The 26604-nt window shown below is 45.0% G+C and overlaps 1 protein-coding gene across 2 annotated transcripts in view; it reads left to right on the top strand.

Moving 5' to 3' along the window:
- sdccag8 (SHH signaling and ciliogenesis regulator sdccag8) overlaps positions 1–26604 on the top strand; it is a 45406-nt gene that overhangs the window by 11104 nt on the left and 7698 nt on the right. Inside the window, exons 14-16 of one of the 2 annotated variants that reach the window (XR_011602993.1) lie at positions 9870–9993; positions 13831–13939; positions 15806–15937. Coding sequence is in view for 1 of the 2 variants with exons in the window: in XM_070977397.1 (XP_070833498.1) it covers positions 9866–9993; positions 13831–13939; positions 15806–15937 (369 nt within the window). In the remaining variant the exon portion in view is untranslated. Of the gene's footprint in view, positions 1–9865; positions 9994–13830; positions 13940–15805; positions 15938–26604 lie in introns of those variants that run through there. The other variant, XM_070977397.1, reaches the window with a different exon arrangement.

Raw genomic sequence — 26604 nt, 5'->3', positions numbered from 1 at the left:
CTCCAGACCAACTGCTGTGACTCTTATACACACAGTTCCCCAAACTCTATTAAACATGTCACGCTGATGCTCACTCTCTGTGCGTCTACCTAGTTCTTTCTCTTTTTTGTCTCCCCTCAGTTGTAAATCGTGATAGCAAGGTCTGGAAAGGCGGTGAACAGGACTGTGTGTGTGTGTGTGTGTGTGTGTGTGTGTGTGTGTGTGTGTGTGTGTGTGTGTGTGTGTGTGTGTGTGTGTGTGTGTGTGTGTGTGTGTGTGTGTGTGTGTGTGTGTGTGTGTGTGTGTGTGTGTGTGTGTGTGCGTGTGTGTGCGAGGGCGGAGAAGTGTAAATGAGGAAGGTGAGGCAGCAGATGCCGCGTCCCGCCAGAGGCTCGCTTTGAGCAGGGAGCGAAATCTGGGCGCGACAAAACTGCTGCAAACCAACTCGGCGGGAGGCCCTTGTCCAATCACGGCCCGGAATAAAAGGGCCGGGGCGCCACGCGGGCTGCAGCCGCTCAGGAGAGGTGGGGGCCATAATGAACCTTCAAGCGCTGCCAGTGAGCGCACACACACTTGAGCACAGCATCTTTCTTTCTACCTGGCATTAACAGTGCCTAACCACTGTCACCACACACATGCACGCACACAACCTCTACCCGAACTGCGTGCATGACTTTTTGTGTGTGTACGAGCACATCAAATATCCTCGTTTTGTGATGTGTGTTGAGTCGTTTGTGCGCATGCAATTAGACGAGTCTGTGTGCATGCCTTTGTGCGAATGTTAGCGTTGATACCTTTGGGCTACACCTGTGTCTGTGAAGTTTGATGTGTGTGTCTCTGTGTGACGGCAGCGGGGCAGTGCCAGGTATGAGGCTTGCTGTGTGTTTTTGTGTGTTTGTGTGTGTGTTTGTGTGTGCGTGCACTTGTCTGGTCGGCAGCCATGTTGTTGGGTAGCAGATGGCACCATGGTTGGCAGGGGAGGGGCTGCTTAGCACAACTAATCAGACAGTTACGGATAGGGCAGCTGGGAGGGCCGTTGGCCAGCCGCGTGTGTGTGTGTGTGTGTGTGTGTGTGTGTGTGTGTGTGTGTGTGTGTGTGTGTGTGTGTGTGTGTGTGTGTGTGTGTGTGTGTGTGTGTGTGTGTGTGTGTGTGTGTGTGTGTGTGTGTGTGTGTGTGTGTGTGTGTACACACGCGTACACCACAGAGTGCCATGATGTTGACAGTGGTGGGCCCGTTGGCTCGGTGTCGAGACCTTGCCGCGTTCTTCTCTCCTCGCTGTCGGAGTGCCCTCTCTGCCATCCTGCCTTCTCACCTCTCTCTCTTGCACTCTCGCTGTCTCTCTCGCTCAATCTGTTGAGACCTGCTTGGTCTTTTATCTTTCTTTCAGCTTCTTTGACTCTTTATCTCCTCTTGTCTTTCTGTCTCACTCTCTGCTGCAGATTTCTTCCTCTGGTCTTAAATTGTGCATTTATCTGTGTTAATTTAGTTGACGTGACAATAATTAAAACAGAATGTTAATTTCTATCAAGATGGTACTAATAGATGGAAATGCGAACCATTTTAATACTGTGCTTTTGTTTTTTGCCCTTAACCATCACTTTCACCCGATCTTAGTGTGTCTACTGTGACAGCAAATTCACAAAGCATAAGACATCTGTAAACTGCTGTAATTCTAGCTTTAAGATAGTTGTCAGTGTTGAGACTTTGCTGCATAGATTCTCAAGTTGACCTTCTGCAGTAAGACTGTATGTGACGATCTCTGAAAACAGACCACAATTCAAGATTGTCACATTTTTGTTATGTCAGTTTGAGTGCCAGGATTAAATTTGACATAACTAGAGTATTAAAGCAGCGACGACATATGTAGTTGTAAATCCATTTCAAGATGAGTATAAGGATGAATGGCTCCGCTCCTCTCTCTGTTTATCCTCTGTGTTCTTCCTTCACTATTCCCTCATGCAGATCAGGTCGTAAAAATATCCATCCATCCATCCATCCATCCATCCATCCATCCATCCATCCATCCATCCATCCATCCATCCATCCATCCATCAGTTTCTTCCAGAGGATAAATGATTCTATGAGCCCCTGTAATTTCATTAACTTGTTTGCACCAGACATATCTTAAAGGTTAAAATGTAGATGCCATAAATTCAGCAGTGGAAAGTCACACTCCATAAGTACCAGGATTATTAGGCAGAGCTGTAATCTGTCCATCCTGCGGGGCTGGGAATAGAGAGGGATAGACAGATCGCTGACTGGGAGACCTCAGGCAAGATGGAGGCAAATCTGTCGGCTACAACTGTTGTCACCCTAGCCAAGTGCGCCCTGGGACACTGGCCTACATACACATACTACTGCTGGAGGACAGAGATGGAAAGCGAGAGCACCAGCCCTCTGCCATCCATCCACCATCCACCCTTTACCTCATTCTACGCTCATCTTGTCTTGCCTCTCATACATAAAGCTGCCTCTTCACACTATGTATATACCCGCTGGTTTTTGGATTACCTTGAAACACACTGAAAATGCTCAGAAATACCTGGAGTTTTGCGAAAAGAGTGCCGTGAGCAGTTTAGCATTTTAGAGGACTGCGCTGCTTGTTCCTGTATTGTGAACGCAGTGTGCGTATGGATCCTGTGCATCCTGAATGAACCGTGTGTGCATGCATGCATGTGTGTCATCTGGTCAACTTTGTGCCTTCACACTCCCCCCCTGCTGTGTGGGTGGCACCATCAGTGCCCACTGCCCAGTAGGCACAGCTTTCATCCAACATGACAGAACCTCCCCCTGCTCCTCCTTTCCCCTCATTTCTCTCTTTTACCTCTGTCACTCTTTTACCTGATTGATCTATCCTTTTATCTTTTCATCCTCTTCATTTTTATCCTTCATATAGCTCCTCTTTGTTCTCTTTTTTTTTTTTACTCTTCAATCCACCCCTTTCTCTCTGTTGCCCTTTGTGGGTACAGCATTGCCAAGCATTGCCTCGTAGGTAGCAGGGCACTGCCCTCACTGGCACATTGTATCCGGAGATGATCACAAATACAGGAGCAAGGCGTAGCAGGGAGGAGGATAAGATGGGTCCAAGGTAGCAGCTGAATTGAGATATTCAGAAGATAGATACAGAGGGAGGAATGCTGGAAAGGAAGAGAGTTGCATGAGAGAAGACAGCAAGATGCTCCTGCAAACTCCTCTACTGGCACTGGATGTGAGACACTGTCATCAGTCATGGAAATCATGCTTTATTTGAAACAAAAAAAACTGCTCCATATCCCCAAGTTACATTGAGGTTGCGTGCATCTGAAAGGAAGTTTCAAGAAAATAGATACTTGCTGACAGATACATTTTTATGGCTGGCATATACATGCATTCTTGCATTATGCATTGAAATGATGATAATAAATGTTGACTTTGTTTGTTATGGTGTAGTGATTACCATTAAAAAGTCTTAAAATGAAAGGCAATCCACACAGGTAATATAAAAAACAGCCTTTATGTTTCCAAAGAGATGAATATACTTGAGAAGGTCTGTGGCTGCATTGCTTCTTGCAGCTTTTGTTCCTATGCATGCACATGGTGAAAATGCTCAAAATGCCCAAGCTATATTTAAGCACATTGATGCTCCTTATTCCAAACAGTGCGCTCTGTGAACCAGGTTGAAACGGTGGTGCTGTTAAGTGCGGTCTGTTAGTGAGGAGATATGAACGAAGAATGAAGATCACACTGATGCTGCAAATGGAACGAAGGGTGGATTGATTCAATGCAGATGGAAATGAAAGAGAAGAGGCCTCATAAATTGTGGTGAGGAGAGGGTTTAGGAGGATACAGTGGAAGTTTTAAATGTAGAGGGAAGTGGATGGATGGCCGAGGGGAGCAGAGGAGAAAAGCAGTGAGGCTGGCGGTTGTTTGTATATGAAGGCGGGCACCGGATGGGCACAAGCCCCCCTACAGTTCCATCTCCAGCCCTAATCCCCCCCACTGAGTTTAAAAAAAGCCTGTCTTTGTTTTCCACCTCAATGGCCGCCTTTCTCTCAGTAGGCATCTGATCTAATGGCCCAGGAATGGAGAGGAGAGGAGAGGAGAGGAGAGGAGAGGAGAGGAGAGGAGAGGAGAGGAGAGGAGAGGAGAGGAAGTGAGGAAGTAAGAACATAATAGAGGGGTTCACTAAAGATTTCTTGAGTGGGTTAGTAGAGAAAGATGGCACATGTTCCTTCCTGCCAGGTGCCCCCAAGCTTATATCGGGGTGGGATGGGTGAGGGGCGTTCGAACGGCATCAGGTAAGCCTCAGGTGTGAAGTTAATTCCAACACAAGTTGATTATGCTCACACCATGAGAGAACACTGCATGTGGTACAGACTTTTAGTTTGTGCACCTTTTCTCTCACTGCTGCTTTTTCCCCTCTGAAACATTGTCATCTCATTTCTTTTGTCTTTCACGTTAATGTACATGTGCGTGGCATGCAGATCAGATATTTAACATCAGTTAGAAACATGTTAACATTGGTTATTTTTTCCTTCCCTAATCCTACTTTTATGATAATATATTCATATAACATGTCTTATACACTTTATCTAATGAGGAGCAACTTAAAGCTGGTATCCTGATTGAAATAGTTAATTTTAGGCAATCATTTACCTTCTCAGCTGAAATCGATGCGACCCCCAGCCCTGCTGCATATGCTTCCCTCAACTATTTCTGTAGGGCACAGATTTGACACTCACGTTGAGTCCCGGGTTTCTGGATTGGGTCAGTATGGGAGCATATTGTACGTATGCTGTGTGTTTATTTTTAAAAATCACAGATGCCTGCGCTGCCAATTTGCTCTTCCTGTGTTAAGACCATCAGTCATCTGTGCCAATTAGGAGTTTTAAACTTCTCTTGCTCTGTTTTGTGAGCAGATAGATGATGACAGAGGCCAATCAGCAGCTAATTGCTTCAATCCAGAGCTGGATCTTTCTCTAAGGGAATGTGTGCAAATGTTTGTCTCTGTGAGGGTCGCGCATGTGTTACTGCCTGTACATGTGTGCATTTATTGACGTGCATGATGAGAGTGAAAGGCAGCTTTTAAGATGTGCGTATTTCCATAGTTTTTCTTAATACTTCTGTACTTGTATGTTGGAGGGGAAGGGCAAATTCTATTTTTTTTTTTTTTGCTAATTTAACAGTTGCAGTTTTTTTGTTTTTCGGGCATGATTGGCTCACCACTGACCTTGGTGGCAGTGGGGGGGCTTTAGCGCTCCTTGAAGACGAAAAGAGGCTTGGGCCGCCCGCTGTAAACAAAGTTGACTTGCCGACAGATGGATTGAATGACAGAGAGGCTAACCGAGCCAGGAACGGGCCTGGCAGCATCGCACTGAGCAGAGAGAGAGGGAGGGAGAGAGAGAGAGAGAAAGAGAGAGATAAAGGGTGGGGGGAGAGGGGAGAAGAGAGAAGAGGTGGCCAACAGGAGAGGAGGTGTGAACAGGTGCAGGGCCGCTGAAGGAAGAACCAGCAGATGGAGAGAGACACAGCCAGTTTAGTTACAGGAAAAAAAGGGTGGGAGGGAAAAGAGGAGGGAGGAGGGAGAGATGGAAACAGCAGAAAAAAGGATCGGAGCAGAGATGAGAACGCTGTGGACAGATAGATGGACAGACAGATAGAAAGATGGGCTGGGCGCGGAGTAAAGGAGCGCTGAGGCTGCATCAGGCTGCCTCTGTCTTTCATGTGTTTGCTTCACAAAGCAGAGCAGCGACATGACGGCGTGTCGCAGGGAAAATGTGGGAGCGGATGTCAGTGATTGACTTGCATCACCCGAAGGTTTAATAAAAATGTGCTAAAACACATTGAGGTGCATGTGAGAGAAAATCGTGCGACACTGTGTGCGGTCTGCTCCACCAAACAATTCAGATGTTTATTGTACGTGGCATCAAATGTTCAATATGTCACTTTATTTTCCGCCGTGCGCTCATCCTTTGTTGGCAGTATCCGGGAGATGGGCCTACACAAGGCCTCTGTCTCACTGTCTCTCAGCCACACACACACACACACACACACACACACACACACACACACACACACACACACACACAAGCAGGAATCATCTTTGTAGTCCCGCGTATCAAACTGTTGAATATTAATGTGGTCTGATTGATGCAGTCTATCATAAATAGCTGTGGATCCACTGGAATTCCTCCACAAAAATGATTCATCACGAGTGTCACCATTTTGAGCAGTTCAGATACGAGCAAATAGTTAACAGTTGTAATTTTATAGTACAGTATCGGTTCATTTCAGTTAAATCCTACCAGCAGCGAGTCCCACCAAATGGTCGTTTGAGCTTCGGGTGCATCAGTATAGATAATTGATTTGAATGGAAGTGTATTTTTTTTAAATCTAGACACTGTATAAAGTTAAATACATCCGTTTCATCACAAAGGTGTCTTAAAAATATAACCCAGGGATGATTATTATTCTTATTTTAATTTGCTGTTATTAGGTCTTAGCTTGAAGCAGTGTTGTGACATAATACACTAATCTGTAATTGATTATAAGTGTTAAATGAAAGACAATTCTCATTTAAAAAAATTGTTAATATTAAGTTTATTTCTGAAATTTACCCTGGGAACAGCTACAGATGGTCCTCTGTGGTAGAAATAGTATTATTCGTCTTCCTCCTCAGCGACTCTCTGTAGGGATCATCAGTGTCTTACAACATCCATTCGTCTTTGTTGCGAACAAAGCTTGTGTGTCTGCGTGTCTGTGCTATAGGCTCGGTTCACAGTCTGTTAACCTGTATGTTAATTTCACACCTGTTCTTTTGCAACATAAGAATGTCGTGTAGCATAAATATGAATATGCACTGATTTGAAGAATTGTTTTTTTAGTGTCTAGTTTATATACAGTGTCTGTTTTGCACTCTTGACCTTGGTTTTGGTCAGTGAATGGTTCCAAAAAGTAGTTTGAAAAGAGCTTCATCAGCCATGTTGATGGTTCTTAGTTGAAATTACAACAAAATATAGTAAAACATTTTCCCTGTTTTACATGTGCATACAGACTTTTCCTTATTATTGTGTGTGTGTGTGTGTGTGTGTTCATGTGCTGTGTGTGTATCTTGGTGATATTGTATTTATTCAGAGAGAGTATAGTCTCTTTTACTTTAGTCCAAACAGCGGTCAGTGGTGTCTGGCGTTGGCGGATGTCTCCAATTCCTCCAAGTCCACCGTCTGACTCCAATTTGTGCTCGTTCTCTGATAAACCGCGGCATTTGGTGGTTCTGGCGTGGGATGCCGGCTGCACCATGGGGTGCTGCAAACTCCGTGCTTGGTCAGGCCCTGGCACCCCACATCTAATGGGCAACAGCTTGAATAGTGCCCACTTAGGCAGGCAGTGCAGACTGGGCCCCCTCTTCTTCCTCGCTGCTCCAGCCAGCTAGCCAGCCAGCCACCGCCTCTGCCACCTCCCACTTACCCAGCAGCCACTGTACCTGGCCGCAGCCCCAGAGCCATTCCAGCCTACCTTAGGCCCCTGGCCCACGCAGCTCTCGCCATACTTACCAAGCTGTCCTACAGAGCATCAGGCCAGGCATATACAAACAGGCCCAGCTATGCGCTAACTGAACATTCAGTCTATTGCCTCCTAGGCCCAAACAAGAGTTCTGCCACAGGCAGCAACCCAGAGCCCATTCACCAATTAGCTGGAAGGCAGATTATTGTCCAGGGAGAATTATCCAGCTCCAGCCCCACATATTCAGCCTCTGCTCTCCCCGTCGCCCTTAACGCTTGCTCCAGGGCTTGGCTCTCTGCTGACATCCCTCCTTTGCTTTCTCTTTTTTATGCTTTAATTTGACAGTGCTCATCAGCAGCCATTTTGTGACAGCATTTTGCAAGTAAACATGTTGCGTTTCAATGGGGATCCAAAATGGCGCAGGGGAGGGAACAACACAACTTAGTGCGACTCCCCTGCTTTAATGTGGCCCTCGATGAGGCCTTCAGGCCCTCGTCCCAGCGATTTGAATCCTCGGACCCCACTTACTGAACCGAAACTCAGAATCAGCAACCCTCCTCAAGGTCGCCCCACTCTCACCCAGAAACGAAGGCCCTGCGTCTGCTCTGCTCGGTACATCGTCATTAGGTTGTACTTAAAATGTTGGTTCAGTAGATCAGTGAGACCAAACAGATGCCAAATGTGTAACTGTGTGCGTGTGTTTGCTTTTCTATCTTCTTCTGTTTTTCATTTCGCTCCTCTTCCTCACCACCACTCTATTGCTGACTGCTGGAACTTTCTGGCGGTCTGTCTGATGCTAATTGGTGGGTAAACAGGTCTGGTGTGAGTCCCCCCACCCACCCCCTCCAATCACACACATACACACACATAGACATACACAAATACACACGGCCCCCTGGAACCTCTTGCAGGACCAAATGGCTGGCAACGCCTGCCCGCCATCTCCCGCTGAGCCCTGGTGTGCGCTTTGGTGGCTCAGGCTGCTGTTCAAGCCCAGCGGGGGTTCATTCACTCACACATACACGCACACACACACACACACACACACTCATACGCGTACAGACACACAGTCTCCTTGTGTCCCCTGCACACCCGCCACCCGCTTTCACACCCCAGACAGCAGGACAGCAGGAGAACACACACACACACGAAGGAACAGACAGACGCGGTCACTTTAGAGATGCAGGCCAAGCGCTGTAGGGGAGAAAAGTTTTCACTTAAACTGGAGAATTCTCTCTTCATTAGCGCCTTTGGACTTCAGGAAGAGTTCTGTTTATTTGTTCGTTTTTTCCTGTCTTTGTAGTTTTTCTTTTCTTTCCTTCTTTGTCCGTTCCTCTGTTGTCTGGGTACGTTTGGACTTAGCTTAGTTAGAAAGTTTGGCTCCGACATGAATAAAATGCAGCGTTGTTCAAAGTCCACAGGGATCAGCACCTTGCTTTGCATCCTACCTGCACAGTTTTGACAGTAAGACGAATGAAAGTGAAGATTAAAACCTTTTGATCGCTCCCAAACATCATGCAAGCCTGCGGTCCTGTCGAGCTAAAAACGGTGTGTACGATGAAGTCATGCAGTATTTCTGATGTGAACCTTGTATAAGTACAGCCTCCTTAGAAAATAAATGATGAAGATAAATGAACTGATGTTATGCTGCTGTAGTGTTATACGTGTTTATTCAGGCAGGTTAAGCAACGGCAGAGCAGACCGATCTTTTCTTTAACGTTGGCAGTATTTAACTTCTATCCAATCAGTGGATAAAGCTTTAACTCAACCAGTCTGTAATTGACCCCTGTATTTCTGTGTGTGTGTGTGTGTGTGTGTGTGTGTGTGTGTGTTTTGTAGACAGCTGCAGTATCACTCAGGGGTCTCCAGGCTGACAGTGGCCCGACGCTTTTACTCGTCTACCCCCCGAGTCTTTTCTGTCATTCTCCTTTCTGTCCTTTCCTTCATTCTCTTGTCGCTCTCTCCTCCTGCTCCCTCTCTCACCTCTGTGTCCATCCAGCAGTCTTTCGTTTCCACTTTAGAAACAACTACGATGGAATTTATTGGGAATGCAGCGATCAGTCGGCTGCTGATCCTAACTGATGTTTCGTAAACAGGCTGCTGGTGTTCGACTGAGAACAACATTCATGGCCTGTTTAAGACAGAAGTTATAGCTGACAGTATGTGGAAGCGTGTCTCTTGCTCGACCACGAGCAGAAGATGAGTGTCCATCATCTCCAGCACTAACACTGACTAACATTTAGTGTCTGTGTTTGGATGAAAGCTGATTTTACACACCACAGGTAGCCGTGCAAACGACCACCTCGCTAAACGCCTCTTCAGTTTTACATGTGAAAATGTGGCTAAGGTATTATTATTCTTGTGGTTTAAATGTTCCTAAAACATCCTGGTCCTCTTCCCCAGACAGGACAGAGAGAGTGCAGACCGGGCTCATGAGGAGGAAATGGCATCTGTCACCCTTTCAGCGCAGGAAAGGGAGAGAGCGCTGGCGGGGCTGCTGGAGCGAACGGAGGCTCAACACCTGCAGAGAGGTCAGTGCTTCACCCACAGCAGTGCCGCTGGGTTTGGCTTCAGCAGAGGACAGAAATACTGTCCACCTCTATGACTTATCAAAATATGTGACAACCGTGTGTCCTCGACGATATCGCCTCTTCAAAAGCCTTCATCTTTAATTTCCTTAATTTGCTCATCAAAAGGCTGCCTTTAAAGTAGACTCACCCCGGACGAACACTGGATGCAGCTGCATCGTGTCCCGGCTGCACCGCAGCTCCGTCACGTCTCCTTTGCAGTTCAAATGTTGACTGGAGACGTTTCAGAGGCGTATCGTCTTCGAGCAGTCTGTCCCTCTGTAGTCACAGTTTGTTCAGAGTTGTTTTGCCAACACTTTTTGTTTTAGAAGCATATTGAATACATGTTTGCAGCTCATTTATGATCAATGTGAAAACAGAAACTTTGTCCCTCTACTTAACTTGTTCTAATTACTGTACACAGCACGCTCTTATCTTCATTTTTTCTTTTTTTTTTACTTTTCGTAGAAGGAAAATTGTCACATTCCTTCTCCTGCTACACAGATTTTGAGACATAAACAAGAAGCAGTTTTTACAGCCAGCAACTAATTAATGAAATGAATCATTAAATATTACATTTATATTAATTGTCAATAGATATCAACATTTATATACATTCACACATGAATGTTGTTCTCCAGTCCTGCGTCTGGTGGCCATCGGCCCAGCAGCTAGCAGGCAGTGGATCGTGTCTGGCAGATGCGATGGAGCCACACGGGGTGTCCGACATCCCCAAGGGCAGAATTAAAGGGTTTTTCTGTGGAGAGCTGCACACACTTGAGGCTACACAGCAACATGTCCTCAAATTTGCTATTTCAGTAGGTTTACTGTAGGCCACTGTGGTACATGGGCATGTTAGTTGTCTCACACAGAGGGGAGTGTGATGTGTGTGGTGGGGGGGGGGACGACACACAACAAAACAACAGAACAAAGCAGAACTGAATGTGATGGAGCGCTCCAAGTGAAAATATCCAGAACAGTAAGGAACAAAACAGCAGAGTTGATCAGGGTCAGCTACAGAGTCGCAGCTGGAGCTGGGAGGGTCTCAGTCTCATCCTCAAGGACACCTCAGCAGGATGGATCTCTGCTGGAACGGGGTCTTGAACCTGCATCTTCCAGTTGAAGGATGGTTTTGCCTTCTTACTGCGCCACCTTGCTCCCCACCAACACAGCATGGCCGGAGTGGGAGGGGACGCACAACAACACAACTCATTTGAGCCGAACAAGGCTGAGCTGAAGTGACCTCAAAAGAGCAGAACAGAGCAAAAAGAGCAAAACAGAAGCCGTAAGAGGAGAGGAGAGAATAGCAGGGCAGAGCGGAGGGAAGGTGATGGGAGCAGAGCGGAGAGACCCAGCTCAGAGCTCGCTGTCTGTCTGCACAGCAGAGCTGCTGCTGCTACCACATCTGTTGCACCATCTGGATCTCCCTCCCCCCTCACACCCACCACCCACCCTCAACCACCCTCCCTCCCTCCCTCCCTTCTCCTATCTTTTTATTTACCTGTGGTTCCCTTCAACAACCAGGGAGCCTGCTGGTACGCAGAACAAAGATGGAGGGTATAGAGGGAGGAATGGATGGAGGGAGGGGAGCGGGGGGGGGTAAACAAAGGGTTTGTTTCTGGCTCATGTCGGCAGCACACATGTTGTCTAAAGAGAGCTGACATCAGAGCACAGCAGGAAACTGTGGATGGGGAGGGGATGGAGGGGTGGACGTCCTTTAGTAGCTCGCATCACTTCCTCTCCCCGTGCAACCCAACAGACGAGCTGGATAATTAGCTTTCTTGCTCTCCAAATCCCGCCTCTCTGTCCATCCGTTTGTCCTTCCATCCATCCGTCCCCCTCTCCCTTTTTCTCCGCTCCCTCCCACCTTTTTTCAGATTTTTTTTTTCATGTTTCTTTTTTGAGTAAATGCGTACAGAGCAGCCTCTAGATGATATCAGATATTTGTTTCTCTCTGTCCGTCCCTCCCTCCCTGCCACGCTTCTTCTCTCCATCCCTCCCTCACTCATTTTTTCTCTGTTTGTTTCCAGTGCCAGTTCTGCTGTGTTTCTGTGTCCCAGGGTTCTTTTTGGCCTACGCATGGCCAGACGCATTCAAAGCCTGTTCAGCTAATTAGCATTCTTCATGCAACTTTTCCAGCACTGACCAAACTTTGTTGAGTGTACGTGTGTGCGCACGTCTGTGAGTTTGTGTAGTTTAGTTTCATGCTCTGCAGCGTCCAATTTCTGCCCTCCATGCATTATCTATGGCGGTGATCTGGGGACAGAGACTGTATAGAGCAGAATGAAAAAAGGTTAGCGGTAACTCACTTTAGAGACACGATGTGGGACCGGTAAAAGTGAATAATATTACATTCCAGGCTCAGAATGAACCATCAGTGGACTGGCCTTTGCACCTCTCCCAGTCATAATTTCTTGCTTTGTATTGTCATAGCGTTCCTGTAGTCAAATTTCAGCCTGCAGGTAAATGGTAAGCATCACAGTGCAGAGATTGACTTTCATGGGTTTTTATCTACTTTTTTTTCCTGCCCCCCCCCCCCCCCCCCCCAATATCTACTGTATGCAAAAAAGTCTGAGCTACTTTTCAAAGACTGCGAGTCCTTGGTGTTTTTGGTTTTGGTTGACTGTAACAGAATGCCGGAGCAGGTGGATCATTCCCTCCATCCAAACGGCAGCCATTGTTATTTTAAAAGAGCAGACATATGTTGGAGAGCGGAACGTGGATCATTTCAAAGGAATGATGAAAGCCCAGTGTTGGATTGTTCAGAAAGAGGCCCCCATGAGCGGATGAGGACGTGGCAGGAAGGGTGGAAAGGAGAAAGAAAGCGCTTTCAAACAACAATCTCCCCCTCTTTCTCAATCTCGTTTTACCCTTCTCACACACTTTTTTTTATTTCCACTCTCGATCGTCTGTGCTTCTGCTTTTCCTCTGTACATCTCCGCCTGTTGTTTGAACACTTTTGATTTTAATGCTAATGTCTGCAAAAGCATTTTTGGGAATAGATTCAAGGAGGCGTATGTATGTTGCTGCTGGTGCAGTATTTGCCACAATAGATTTAATTGTTCAGCTCTGTCCACACTGTAGATGTTTTCCTCTGGTATGTGAGACTGTTTTGTCGGCCTGCTCTTGGAAATGTATAGTATGTGTTAATAGAAGGAGCCACGATGCTCTCAAAGTATTATCACTTACCACTAATACAGTATATCCGGTAGTTTGTTCAACCAGTTTTTCTCTTAAATTTGATACATTAATTAAATGTATCAAATTATGAAAATTTTACTTTGTGATGTATTTTTCATATAAATATGGCTTGATTATTAGAGAGAGGCAGACAATTGACGTTGGTGTCCAGTGACAACAGATCCTCGAGGCAGGCTTTTGACGAGGTCTGAACTTCAGTGTAGGCGTGTGGGCGGAAAAGTAAAAGCGTCTAATTGAAGTGAGATATTGATTCAAGTCCTGTCTGCTGTGGCCCTGAGAGGTAATCGCACTGCAGCTTAAGAAAACACATGCAAATGGACTAAACGTAAGCAAATTAAGATAAAAAATCACCAATTTGACAACACGGATGCATTTTGATAAGATGCTGCAAAGTAAGAAAACACAACCAGATACAAACCGTTTGTTGTCCTCTGTGCTTTGTCTCATGTCTGGTTGTGTTTCGTCTGTGTGTGTTTTGACCTCTCAGGGCCACTGTAGTTTCTGTGCAGCCAGGATCTCTGACAGCTTCTCACAGTGCACGATAACACCCATGACGGTTAACCTCACGGTAACAAACCTCTCTCCCATGACCGATTGTAGTTGGAGAGTTGGATGGTCTGCTGAGCTCCCAGAATTCCTTGATCGGGAAACTGAAGGATGAGTGCTGCTCGCTGGGAGTCAAACTGGAGCAGCTGACGGAAAATAGCAGGTCAGTATTTTCTCTTTCGTTCTTTCCTCCATTGTCTTTGTTTGACAACACATTCACTCAGTTAGGGTTTCATCGTCTTTCACTCGCTCATTGTTTGCTTTCTAACCGACTGACATCCCTACTTATTCATTTCTTTTTCTTTATCTTTTTCTCCCGTGAACACATTTTCATATGGTGAGTTGAAACGTACTTGCGTATATATACACAGCTTCTCTTTTCCAGTTATTTATTTACTTGCTCCCTTGTTTTAATCCATCTATCTGTTCCATCATTCGATGAGGCGTCATCTATCCAGGCTGTTTGGACAGATCATGTCAACATACTACATACTGCTTTCCAGTCTGACCTGTTTTCTTGTTAACCTGATGCTACAGTAGTCACAGCAGGCCTGCACAGCTCTCCATCTGGGCTGCCTGTGTGTGTTTGTGTACTTGTATGTGTTTGTGTACTTGTGCGTTTGTGCGTGTGTATGTGTGTGTGTGTGTGTGTGTGTGTGTGTGTGACCCTGGGCCCAGTGTCCTGTCAGCTGTTGGAGCTGTGCTGCACATTAGTCACATGACAGCCCCCAATCTGGCCCTGCCAGACCGCAGTGGCCTCACCAGGCACAGGACACGTGCGCACAGTACACACACCGAAGTACCTTGTGTATTTTCTTATGGACGGACATCAACACCAAATACACACATGTGTACACAGTAATGGCTTCGGCCTTGAGTGTGATTTTTATGGGGAGGATTTCACACACATGCTGACACACTGTCATGAAGGCTCATAGCCTGCATCTGCTGTATGTGTGTGTTATGTAGTTTAGCAGCCGCGTGGTGTTGGTGAGTTTCCTGCCTCGGGCTGTTTGAGCTCCTGGAGTCCAAGCCCAGTGTAGCGGTTAAAGTCCTGCTGGACGGCCTCAGTCAGGCTAAGTGAGGTTACACTGAGACAGTTGCAGCAAGATGAGCACGAAAACTCCCGATGAATTGTTCTAAGTTGTTAGTCTGAGTCTTATGAGGCCCACTCCCACTGACTGGCCAGCGTCATGTTGTGGTTCAGGGCATCCGGTGGTTAAGACGCATTCAAAGTAACCTTGACGTCCGAGCAGGGAGCTTTTGTCGCATGTCACTTCTTTCTCTTCTCTGTTGTCACTGTCCAATATATTTTTTTAAAAAAGGATATATATACTTGCCTTGCCAGTGGTCGCTGTACAGCATTTAAAAAAGTCCTTTTGATAGCACAGTGAATGGTCTCGGTGTATGACATCACATCAATTCAAAGCGAGGATTAACCTTTTTTCTCTCAGCATTACATTTTCTTAATTATACACTCAGTTGCCAGTTTATTAGGTACACCAGTAAAGCCAGTCCTGGATCAAGCCCTCCCTTCACGAAGGTTGTAATGTTGAGTAGTAGTTTGTGGTGCTGTTGAACTGCTGTGCATCAAACAGAGAGGTGTTTCACTGATATGAATGGGGTGGACAACTGAGTGCATATTTAGGAAAGATTTCTGAACAGTTATTACTACTATAGCTCTAAAGATCTGTGGAGACTGTGGACCCCTTTAACAAGCAGCTCACCCACCTGTTTAGACTCTGACTTTGCTGACTTTTATTTCTTTATTTTTATCTCTTTATTTTCTCTATTACATTTGTGTTGTGCATCTGTTTTACGTCTTTTGTCTTGTTGTGAAGCACTCTGTGTGTCTCATTTATATGATAAATAAACTTTACTGACAGTGTTACCACAAAGCGCATCATTTTTAATAGAACACTTTAGTATTTGATGATACTTATTTTTTGTGGTACATTCATAAGGTACATCTGTATTCACTGTGCTTGTGTGTGTGTGTGTGTGTGTGTGTGTGTGTGTGTGTGTGTAGAAGTGAGATGGAGCAGCTGGCTCTGGAGAAGCAACACCTAGAGGAGACTGTAAAGAGTCTGAGAGCTCGCTGCTCCGACATGGAGGAACAGTGTGTCCAACACGGCCGCATGCACCAGCGCATGAAGGACAGGTAGGCAAATACACAGACACAATGTACACACAACTACACAGCCTGCGTGTGTGTATATATCTTACACATTTCTTTAAGGGTATTTTTGTCCATTTTAGGCAATGTTTGAGATGTATTTTAGCAAATAAACTTTTGATTTATGCAATTATGTTCTGTTAGTTCCTCATTCAAAACAATTGTGTTCTCAGTAATGTTTTTGAACATTTCTGATTTATTTCCCCAATGAACTTATTTGGATGAAAAACTGGCACATGTATCTTTTGATTGTCTATCACGGTGTGTATTTTGAAGCACGAGTCAATATCGAGATCAAAACATTTTTTTATTATTAAAATAACAGCAGCCTTGTTGGAGTTAAATGTTCCCAAAGTGCTTTTTAGTTTTAATATCTCTCAGTTTGAATCTGGCAGCAGGCGGTTTTCTTCACAATCTGTCCCTAACCGGTCCTTCTTGTGCACATCTAATGTTTAATTATTAGAAAAAATGGTTTGTTTTTTTGTTGACACAGTGGTTTTTGTGTCATCAGCAGTTTACTCTCCTGCTGTCTGTGCAGTGGCAACAGTTTCCACTTAATCAGGCTGCACATCAAAGCGTTCTCTGATCAGAAAACACAACTTTTCCTCTTGTTCATATGAACAAGAATAACTAGTTATAGACTCCCATGACATCACTTGTGGTCAATAGAGGATAACGTACACTCAGCGAGCGGCGCGTTCGTCTTCTGTGACATCAGACAGATTATCTTTGGGTTTTCGACTGTTGGTCAGACAAAACGAGCAATCTCAATGATGTCAGCTTGGGCTTTGAGAAGTTGTGATGGGCTTCTTGTACGATTTTCTCACATTTTATGCACCAAACAATGATCCGATTGGTCGGGAAAATCAATCAACAGATTAATTGATAATGAAAACAGTCATTATTTGCGGCCCTAAAGTAGTGCACATGCTATCACCACTTTTTTCATTACATTGTGGACATTTTTGAGGGCAAAAGTGCACAATTTTACAACTTAGAATTGTGAAAAAGTAGATATATTGATCTATGAGGCGCACAGGGAGTGATTCTGGAAACAGTGACTTATAAAAGCTGCAAAGCTGGGTTTATCTTTGGCTGCAGTGTGTGCGTGCATGTATGTGTGTGTGTGTGTGTGTGTGTGTGTGTGTGTGTGTGCGTGCATGCGTGCGTGCGTGTGTGTGTGTGTGTGTGTGTGTGATGCGAGGGTCTCCTTCTCCCTGAGTGTGGAGCCCAGTTGGTGTGTGTCTCCACAGGGCGCCTGGCATAAAGCCCGGCTCTGCCAATGTGGGCGAGGGCGTGTGGGTGTTGTTGCCCCACTCTGCAGGATCTCTACCCCAGCACCACCCCACCCCCAACTCCCCCTTCCGCTTACAGAAAACCAAACACACACTCGCTCACCCTTTTCTCCTGCTCCATCCCTGACACTACATATTGTCTACCACCCACCGGTGTTAACCTGTCGACAGTCAGACGCTGCCAAAAAAACAAAGTTTACCAAGTCACAGCTGTCTCTTGCTTGTGTGTGACTCTTTTTGTGTAAAGAAAAACAATCTAAGTTGTCAAGGAGTGTGAAGTATGAATATTCTGTATGTTTCCGCACATATGCTATGGTGGTATTTTTATGTGTGTGTGTCTGTGTGTATGGGTTGCTATTGCATGTTCTCAGGAGGTTTAGCAGAGTAGGAATCTGGCTGCCAAAAGTGGATTGGCTGGGAAGTTGGCACCTAACTTCTCTCTTCTCCCAACTGAACCACGATAATCACTCTTGGCATTTAGTGAGTTTTATTTTTTGCTTTGACACTTACTGGGTTGATGAATCCTCCTGATATTTAAAAATCTCTTGAGTTCAGTTCTACATGAGGTCACTTTTGGAGTGACTGTCAAGCTGCTTGACCACATTTTTGGAGTTCATTTTCGGAGATAATTCTTTTTAGTACGAAGTGTGTGTGTTTAGGAATGCATTTATTAGTTCTAGGCAGCAAATGCATGTATATTTGGCATTTATGCATTATGTTTCATTGTAAGGAGGCACAGCGAAGAGATAAGGGAGAGACAGGTAGGCGAGAAAAGTATGAGTCATTACGGTGATCCACATCGCAGCTGGTACTTGGTTTTTCAGTATGTGGTTGTATTTCTGGTGCTCCGGGGGCAAAACTCGAAAACCTGAAAACCTGCAAATATATTCTTATCATATTGGTTTTAGCTTTAAACAAATAAAAAAAGAGACTCATTGCAGTCATGGCTTGCAGTTTGTAGATCACTATTGCTTGTGTGTGTGCGCAGTTAGGCTTGTACGCATGTGTGCATACTCGTGTACGAGCGGGCACGTCAGCCTCTCTACATATGGCGCTGTTCTCCTGCTGAATTGCATGCGTGTTCTTGTAATCCTGTGTGTGTGTGTGTATGTGCGCGTGTGTGCATGTGTGTCCATACATAGGATATACGTTAGTTGGTCCCTGCAGGCCCTGAGCGCTCAGCGGGCACCCTGCCGCGCCACTCGGGGGTTAAGGTGTACGTGTTAACAAGCTGGTGCAAGTGAGTTCAATATCCAGCGCCCCGCCCCTCCCCACAGCCTCTCCATCGGCCTGCAATCTGTGCTGCGAAGAGCGGCAACAGCGCACCACGCACAAAACATTTGGAAAATCAGCTTGATTTATTTTTACATGGGCAAGCTGATTGCCAAACTACACAGGGGTTTTAGCACACAATGTTTTGCTTCACCACTTAATTATTTATTTCGCTATGTCTGTGTTGTTGCGTTTTTGCCTGGAAATGAAGGGAGAGAACGGAGAGATGGAGCAGGAGAGCACCGAGTCAGATACTGTCAGCGATTCATTTAAAGGATCGATGTGTTTTTAGGAGGAAAGAGAAATAACAGAAATATCACACTCGCTGTATACTTAACATGTAGTGAGCATTCAAGCCATCTTCTATTTTATTTTCCACAGTCTTTATTTGATTGGTGACATTTTATTTGGTTATTATGCAATTTTCTGGTGATAAAATAATAAATCTCTATTCACTTGATATTACTTTAAAAATGATGATAGCTTGTTTCTCAGTGAGGGCAGGTTATGTCTGTGAGAAGGATCAGAATATATGTTTTATATATGCAAGCAGGCAAATTACAGATGCAGAGAGAAAAAAGGATGGATGTGTGTTATTTGTTTAAAGCTGAACACCAGGATCCTAAAGACACACCTATTTTCAGATGAATTCCACTGATCATTTAGTGACTGGTTTGAGTGATTTGACTTTCTAAAATTCTGGCAAAAGCAAAAAAGCTCAAATGTATTAAGAGAGGAACATGTGAGATGTTAGTGCGATTCACTGGGAAGAAACAATCTAAAGATAAATTCCTGGATTGCCTGTGAGGGTTATTACAGCTCCTAAAATATTACCTGCTCAGGAACAGGTTTTAGTGAACGGTCTCTTAAATGATAATAAGAAAAGAATCAGATGTTAAATATGTGGTTTCTCTGTGACACCACGAGACACCCGAGCGTGACGCAGTCAGAGTAAACGTACAACTGTCCGTGGCACTGCAGCACACCTCGCTGTGTTTTCCTGACTGGAAATCACAATTTCTTCTCTCTTTTCACTGGATTCAGCCTCAGAAACACACATCAGTAATTATTATTCTAGTTCTAATCAATCATTATTTTGTATAGAAAAGTTTGTGTAAAAAATGAAAGTTTTCTGTTCATACTTGAGATTTGAATCCGCTGCTTCTCAGCTGTCTCTCCCCCTCTTCTCCTCTTCTTTTCACTCTCCTCTTTGCCTTCCTCTTATTCTCCAACTTTACTCCTCTCCTCTTTCTCCTCCTCCTCTCTGCATTCTGCACCAAACACCACGCAACCTTTTCTCACCTCACAGCTGTTCGCAGGCTGTTTCACCAATTATCACTATGCATGTACACACTGAGGTCACACACACACACACACACACACACACACACACACACACACACACACACACACACACACACACACAGACCAACATAACACCAACGTTTGCTTAACCACACATAGTGACAGCAGAGTGTGTTTGTCAGCCTTGGGTGTGCGTGTGCATGCACTGTATGGGTGCGTGTGTGTTTATGTGAGCATACAGCTCACTGTGCAGCCCTTTAAGGAGAGCAGCAACATATACGCAGATGTGCCTGTAGATCCACAGGCTTCACTGGGCCATATGGCCTCCATGAAGAAAGATGGTGCGTGCGTCTGGAGGACAGCAGAGGAGGGAGGGAGGGATGGAACGAAGGATGGAGGAGGGATGGAGGGCCATGTGTGGTATGAGCTGTGCAAGCAGTTGTTGAAGTATGTATGCCTGTGGTTGTGTGTGTGTGTCTGTGTGTTTGCACCAGAGGCTCCAGGAGATTGGTTAATGGAACAAATGGTCGCGGCGGGCCGGGGAAGAAGGAACAGGCTTGCTGCTACCGCGGGCGGACAGCGAGCCCCGGGCGAGGGCTGCTTCATCTGGGCTCCTGCCACACACACACACACACACACACACACACACACACACACACACACACACACACACACACACACACACACACCCTCTGTCAAACCCTCTTCTCTCCTCACCCCCCACCCCGAAACACACAGTGTGCTGCCATGCCCCAGAAGCAAAAGGACGCTCCTTGCAAAACTTTTCATTTGCAAATGAAGTTGGCAGAGGCTGGGCAGAAGAAGCAGGACAGCTTTCATTTGTTTCATCTGTGTGAGCACATGAGTGTACGTGCGCGCGCACACACACACACACACACACACACACACACACACACACACACACACACACACACACACACACACACGGGTATGTGTGTGCATCTGCGTGTATGATGCGTCGCAACTGTGTGTGGGATCTGAGAGGGACAGAGAGATGAAGGGGTAATAAAAGAGTGAGATGTGGAGAAATAAAGACAGTGAAGAAGGCCCAGTGTGAGGTGCAGCGTTCACACACTTCAGTCACGTTCCACACACCGTTCACATGGACGTCACCGCTGCCGCCGCTTCACTTTTCATACATGCATTTTTTCTTCTTCTTATGTTTTTAAAATCAGACATTTTCATTTTTCACAGAACAGCAGCACCTTAACTTTAACGTGTTTTTTTTCCTGACAGTTGAGTTTTACAGAAATGGTAGAAAAAGAGACGTTAAATAAAAGACTTTGTATTTAAATATATTTGATACTTGCTGCACTAATTAAGGATACATGAGGGGTTTTCAGATATGATCTTCTGAATTAATGCAAATGTGGGCAAATCATCCGTGTTAAGACAGAGGAACACTCCAGTCCACTCTTTTTGTTTCTCTCTCACGCTCACATCCTCACCTCCGGGTGGCGCTGTCGTCCTCCCCCCTTCTCCTTCATCTTCCTCTCTGTCTCATCGTTTCTATCTCTGCATTGCCCAGCTGGCTTCTGTAGCCGGGAGCGACTGCAGGGCGGCCTGCTGAAAGAGCATTGTCAAACGGTGGCTTTACAGCTCTATCACACACACACACACACACACACACACACACACACACACACACACACGCACAGACGCACAGATTTGCAGCTCAGATGTCAGGCTGTAGCCAGAGGCTTGCAAGCTGGAGCGTTAACTGTGCAAAGCGTCACATCTCAAGCCACAGTCAGTGACACTCGCTAACACTACTTCATAAAACTACAACTAGAAAACTCGTGCAGAAACACCTGCCCCTTCTTTAGAAAATGTTAAACGTAATAACAGCAGAAAACACTTTAATGCCGGCAAAGCAAACACTCAAACACAAGACTTAAAAAGAGTCAGCAGGCCTCACGGCAGCAAACACTTTGACATTGAATAGCTGATATAGCAGCCTGCAGCAGCACTGAAACCTCTGTTAATGCAGCGACGAAATGAAAGCAGAGACAACTTCTGTGCTCATCCAGAGCTCTTTAAAGTCGCTGAATATATTTCTGACATCCCTCTCACACACTTTCCAAATCCGTTTCATTAAAGCTCGTCCTCGAAGACATTTTATTTTACCCTTTGTGATCTCGTGTGAGTTCAGGTTGCACCTTCTGGAACACTGATGTTCGTTAACGGTCTCCTCCGACTCCAAACTGCAAAAATGTAAGCGAACACTGGGCCAGCCGCTCTGGTTACAGCAGGTCTCGTCAGCTCAAAGACCGACTTTGATCTTGTTGTACACCACCTTTAAAAGCTTTCACACCTTTTCTTTTAATTTATTTATTCCTCTCACCTTTAATGATTAGATTCTTTATTTAGATGGAAAAATCAGATCTACATGGAGCCACTCTGACTTCTGCATGAATAAATCTGGCTATAACTGTGACCAAGAAGAAATTATATGAAATAAATAATTTAAAAAAGGGGGATAGAAGTTGGACTTTTTAAAGAGGTTTGTACATTTTTTGTTTTATTAAACGTGAAAACAACTGAGATAAGAGTTGAAGGCCTTCATCAGTGTTCTGCTTCTTGTAGCTCATCTATAATGAATACTTCAGATAAATGCTTAAATACTTGATACTTATTAAAAGATTTACAACGCAGCAGCGCTTGAGATTTGTAGTAAATGGGTGAAAACATTACAAAACACTGGTACGATTTTTTTTTTTTTTAAGATTTGTACTCTTCAAAGGAGAGAAGGATTTATCCCACAATTGATTTCTTACAGAACAGAATTTTCCCTCAAATACCTTCAGTGACATCAGTCAGCAGCAGGTTCAGACTGACTCTGTACCTGAAAAAGTAAAGATTTATTTATGCTGAATGCTTTTTAGTTCCAAAGTGCGTCACAATAAAAGCATTTAGCAGCAAATATCAAACAGGCGGGAGAGGAACAAACGGGAGAACAACAAAATAGAGCTAGAAACAGAAATAACGACAAAAACAAGATGTCAGTGAAGAGAAGTGAAGGACGAACAGTTACATGCAGGATGTAGAGCAATGGAGAAAAAATCATTAAAAAATGAAGCCAGTCATGAAAGATCAGATATTTTGAGGAACATTGTTTCTAATTTTAGGGCCAAAAACATCCACGAGTCAGTGTCCCTTCATTCATTTTAAACCGAGCCAACATGAGAGACTCCAAGTTACTATTTAGGACAAAAATTCAGACTTAAACTCCGTGTGTTCACTGTGAGGTGCCCAGTAGGTAAAACACTCATGTTAAATGACGCTTCTGTTAAAGGATTCACACGCAGCTCTCCGTCACGGGACTGATGAGCCGCAGTGTTCAGTGATTGACATCTGAAACCTTTTTTTCTTCTCACCACTGTGTTCATCACAGCTGAAGATTCAGGCTGATCTATCAGCTGAGTGAGTGATTATCTCCGTGGCGGTTTTGCCTCCTGTGATGGAGCACCGGGAGGTCACTCCACCCCACTGCAGCAACTGCACTTTTGTCTAAGCACCAGTTTTTCTGTGCATGAGTTGAATCATTTATTCGTTTTAAACATACAATGCTGCTGCCTGTTTTTTTTTTAATCATATGTTAAAGTTAAGTGGCTCTGATTAAATTCATAATCTGCTCGCGTGATGTTAATTCTATAGTGTTTTACTGGATTTTATGCTGTAAGCAATTAGTCGGAGAGGACTTATGATTTTTATTTATTTTTTTTTAAGTTGAGAAAAAAAATGAAATCATGTTTAAAAAAATACACAAAATAAAATGTTGAGATTTTATCTTGTGCATTACGAATAATAAGTTAATGTGCAATTTATTATACTGCTGTGCTGTCTAAGGAACAGCATATATATATATATATCTTTGTATTCAGACATTTAGATCCTGATCTTGTGTGTGTTGTACCTGTTAGTGTGATTCTTCTGTAGTCACGCTTACAGAAACGTTAGGAGGCAGATTTCCTTTAAGAAAAAATGACCTTCTCCAACACGATGCCGGCACGCCAAATGACCAGAGTGGAGTGCATGTTTACAAAGGGCCACACAGACAAACGTTTGGAAGTGACAGTAAATGAACAGAGTGCAAGAAAATAAGAGAAAATCAAATAACTGCAGGAGTGCGTGTCGCCTGATCAAAACACACAGTGTCACTAATCGTGTTCCCATGTTAAATGTGCGCGTTAGCAAGAGCAACAACTGGCATGACAGGTTGGTGGAGGGGAGAGGAGCGTGGCCTTCAGGCACACACAAGCACACGCACACGCACACACACACACACACACACACACACACACACACACAGATTCTTGAGTGCAGTTGTGTGCTAGCCAAGATTTAGCTAGAGCGCTGGGGTGTGAGGGTGGTGATGGTGGGCCTGGGTTTGGGCGAAATATGGTTTTGTGTATATGTGTGTGTGCGTGTGATGTGTGTTTGTGTGGCAGCTGCAGCCTTCATGCCCCTGGCAGTGTTGTTGTAACCAGGCAAGCCAAGGCCGTCTGCCTGCATTCTTCACCCCCTAGGCCCTCTGCCTGCCACACATGCACACACACACACACACACACACACACGCGCGCGCACACACGCATGTTCAGTTAGTCAAATGTTTAGATTTTTCATTATCTTTTAGGGTTAGAGTTGACTGTAACACTTTTTCCTGTTTGTGTGAGTGTGCTCAGGTGTGTGTGTGTGTGTGTGTGTGTGTGTGTGTGTGTGTGTGTGTGTGTGTGTGTGTGTGTGTGTGTGTGTGTGTGTGTGTGTGTGTGTTTAGTCCTGTGTCTCTTTTGTTGTGAGATCTCATTACAGGAGAGCACTTGAAATTTGTTCTTTAATTATAGCCCACATTCATCTTCACAGATTTTCCTCTCTTCATTTTCTCACATTTAAAGAAAAATTCTCCGCACTTCATCTCATAAAGCCTCTCTGAGTTTGATCCATGCTGAGTGGTTATTTTTGGACGGACGTCATTTTGATAATGTATGCATCGTCCAATAAATATTTCCTTTAAGTGACACGCTCCACTAGCTGATTTGTTCAGTAATAAAAACACGCATGTTCATATGGGGCTGTTGAATGACAGACCTGAATGTCGCTTCCAGATCTTCTTTTTCTATTACCGTCTCTGTTTTTCTAACATGACGTTAGCACTTTCCCTTTGGACCGTGCCTTTAGGACATATGCTCCCACCTGTAAATAAATATGCAAACACAGACAAACACACACACACAACAGAGTTTAGACACTGGCTGTGGGCTACGACTGATGTATACCACAGAGAGGTAACTGTGTCTGCGTGTGTGTTGTAATTAATCTCCTTAGTAGCTGCAGTCAATAGAGAGTGCGGCGGTTGGAGGTGCAGATTGTGAGCAGAGTTTGATTATCGGGCTGTCAGGGGAAATTACTGCAAACTGCCTCCCAGCAAAACTTGCTTTTATTATGTCTGCTGGAGAGCAGAATACACACTTAATACCATGACTGCTCTGGAAGCCGTTTCAGGCATTTTTGGAGCATCGTTTTTAGAGGATAAATTAAATTATTTCAGCGTAGGTGTTTAGTCGTGTGCGTGTCAGTAAACTGTGGGCTCCAGCAGGTGGTGTCCTTTCACCAGGTCAGCGTGGAGGCTCTCCTTCTCTAACTCCCCACCACCACCATCACCACAATAACCCCGCCGTCAGCCAGGCCAGCAGCGGGCGGCAGGAAGGTGACGGCTGGAGCTTTCAGCCTCTTTGTTTCCTCGTCCCTCCTCCACTCCGTCCTGCACCTTTGCCCGACGCCACAAACTGTCAGCCCTCATTTTTCACCTTCTGCAGATCCTCTTCACCTAAACATCCATTTATCTGTCTCGCCATCAATCCATCCATGAATCCATCCAAGCTTCCTCCCTCACCAGTTCCAGGCAGAGGCGAGCCAGCCTGTAGAGTGTGTGTGTGTGTGTGTGTGTGTGTGTGTGTGTGTGTGTGGGTCAGTGTAGGGCAGTGCCCGAGCATTAAGCCGTATTAAGCCCTAATTAATGAGTGTGCCAGTCGATAGAGGCCAGTTATTGGATTTGCTGCTTTAGCTGCTGGAAGGAGCGCTGCCTTAATCACACACACACACACACACACACACACACACACACACACACACACACACACACACACACACACACAACACACACACACACACACACATCCCCCTCTGAGGCAGGATATGTAAGGTGAGACAAGGGGTGGATTAGAGAGTGTGTGTGTGTGTGTGTGTGTGTGTGTGTGTGTGTGTGTGTGTGTGTGTGTGTGTGTGTGTGTGTGTGTGTGTGTGTGTGTGTGTGTGTGTTGTATAAGAAGGCCAGAGGTTGCCTGCTCTCTGGACAGACAAACTGAGTGTGTGTGTTTCTGTTTGTGCCAGTTTGAGCTTTACTCACTGCATTACATAAACCTTCAGTTTACAACCTGCAGCCGCTTGAAACATCTCGGGCCACAACCTGACCGACAGATTTACTGGCTTCCTGTTCAGCTCACTTACTGTCAGACTGCTATGTGTGAAAGCCTGCTGGCGTTTTGCAGCAGTGTTTGGACTTAAAGGTGTAAGATATGAACAGAATTTTAGTTTCAAACACTCAAAAAATGAACTAACATTATCAACTGAATATGGAGAAGTGACAGTTTTGACGTCTACTGAAGTTAGCATTAAGTTAGCCAGCTTTTACCAAACTAAGACTAGCTTTATTGCCAGAGTAATTCATTGTGAAACACACTTAATTCAAACTTGATAGAA

This window comes from Chaetodon trifascialis, chromosome 13 (assembly GCF_039877785.1).
Source record: "Chaetodon trifascialis isolate fChaTrf1 chromosome 13, fChaTrf1.hap1, whole genome shotgun sequence".
Lineage (NCBI taxonomy): Eukaryota > Metazoa > Chordata > Actinopteri > Chaetodontiformes > Chaetodontidae > Chaetodon > Chaetodon trifascialis.
The sequence above is the reverse complement of the archived record's forward strand: the minus strand, read 5'-3'. Positions and strand labels throughout refer to the sequence as shown.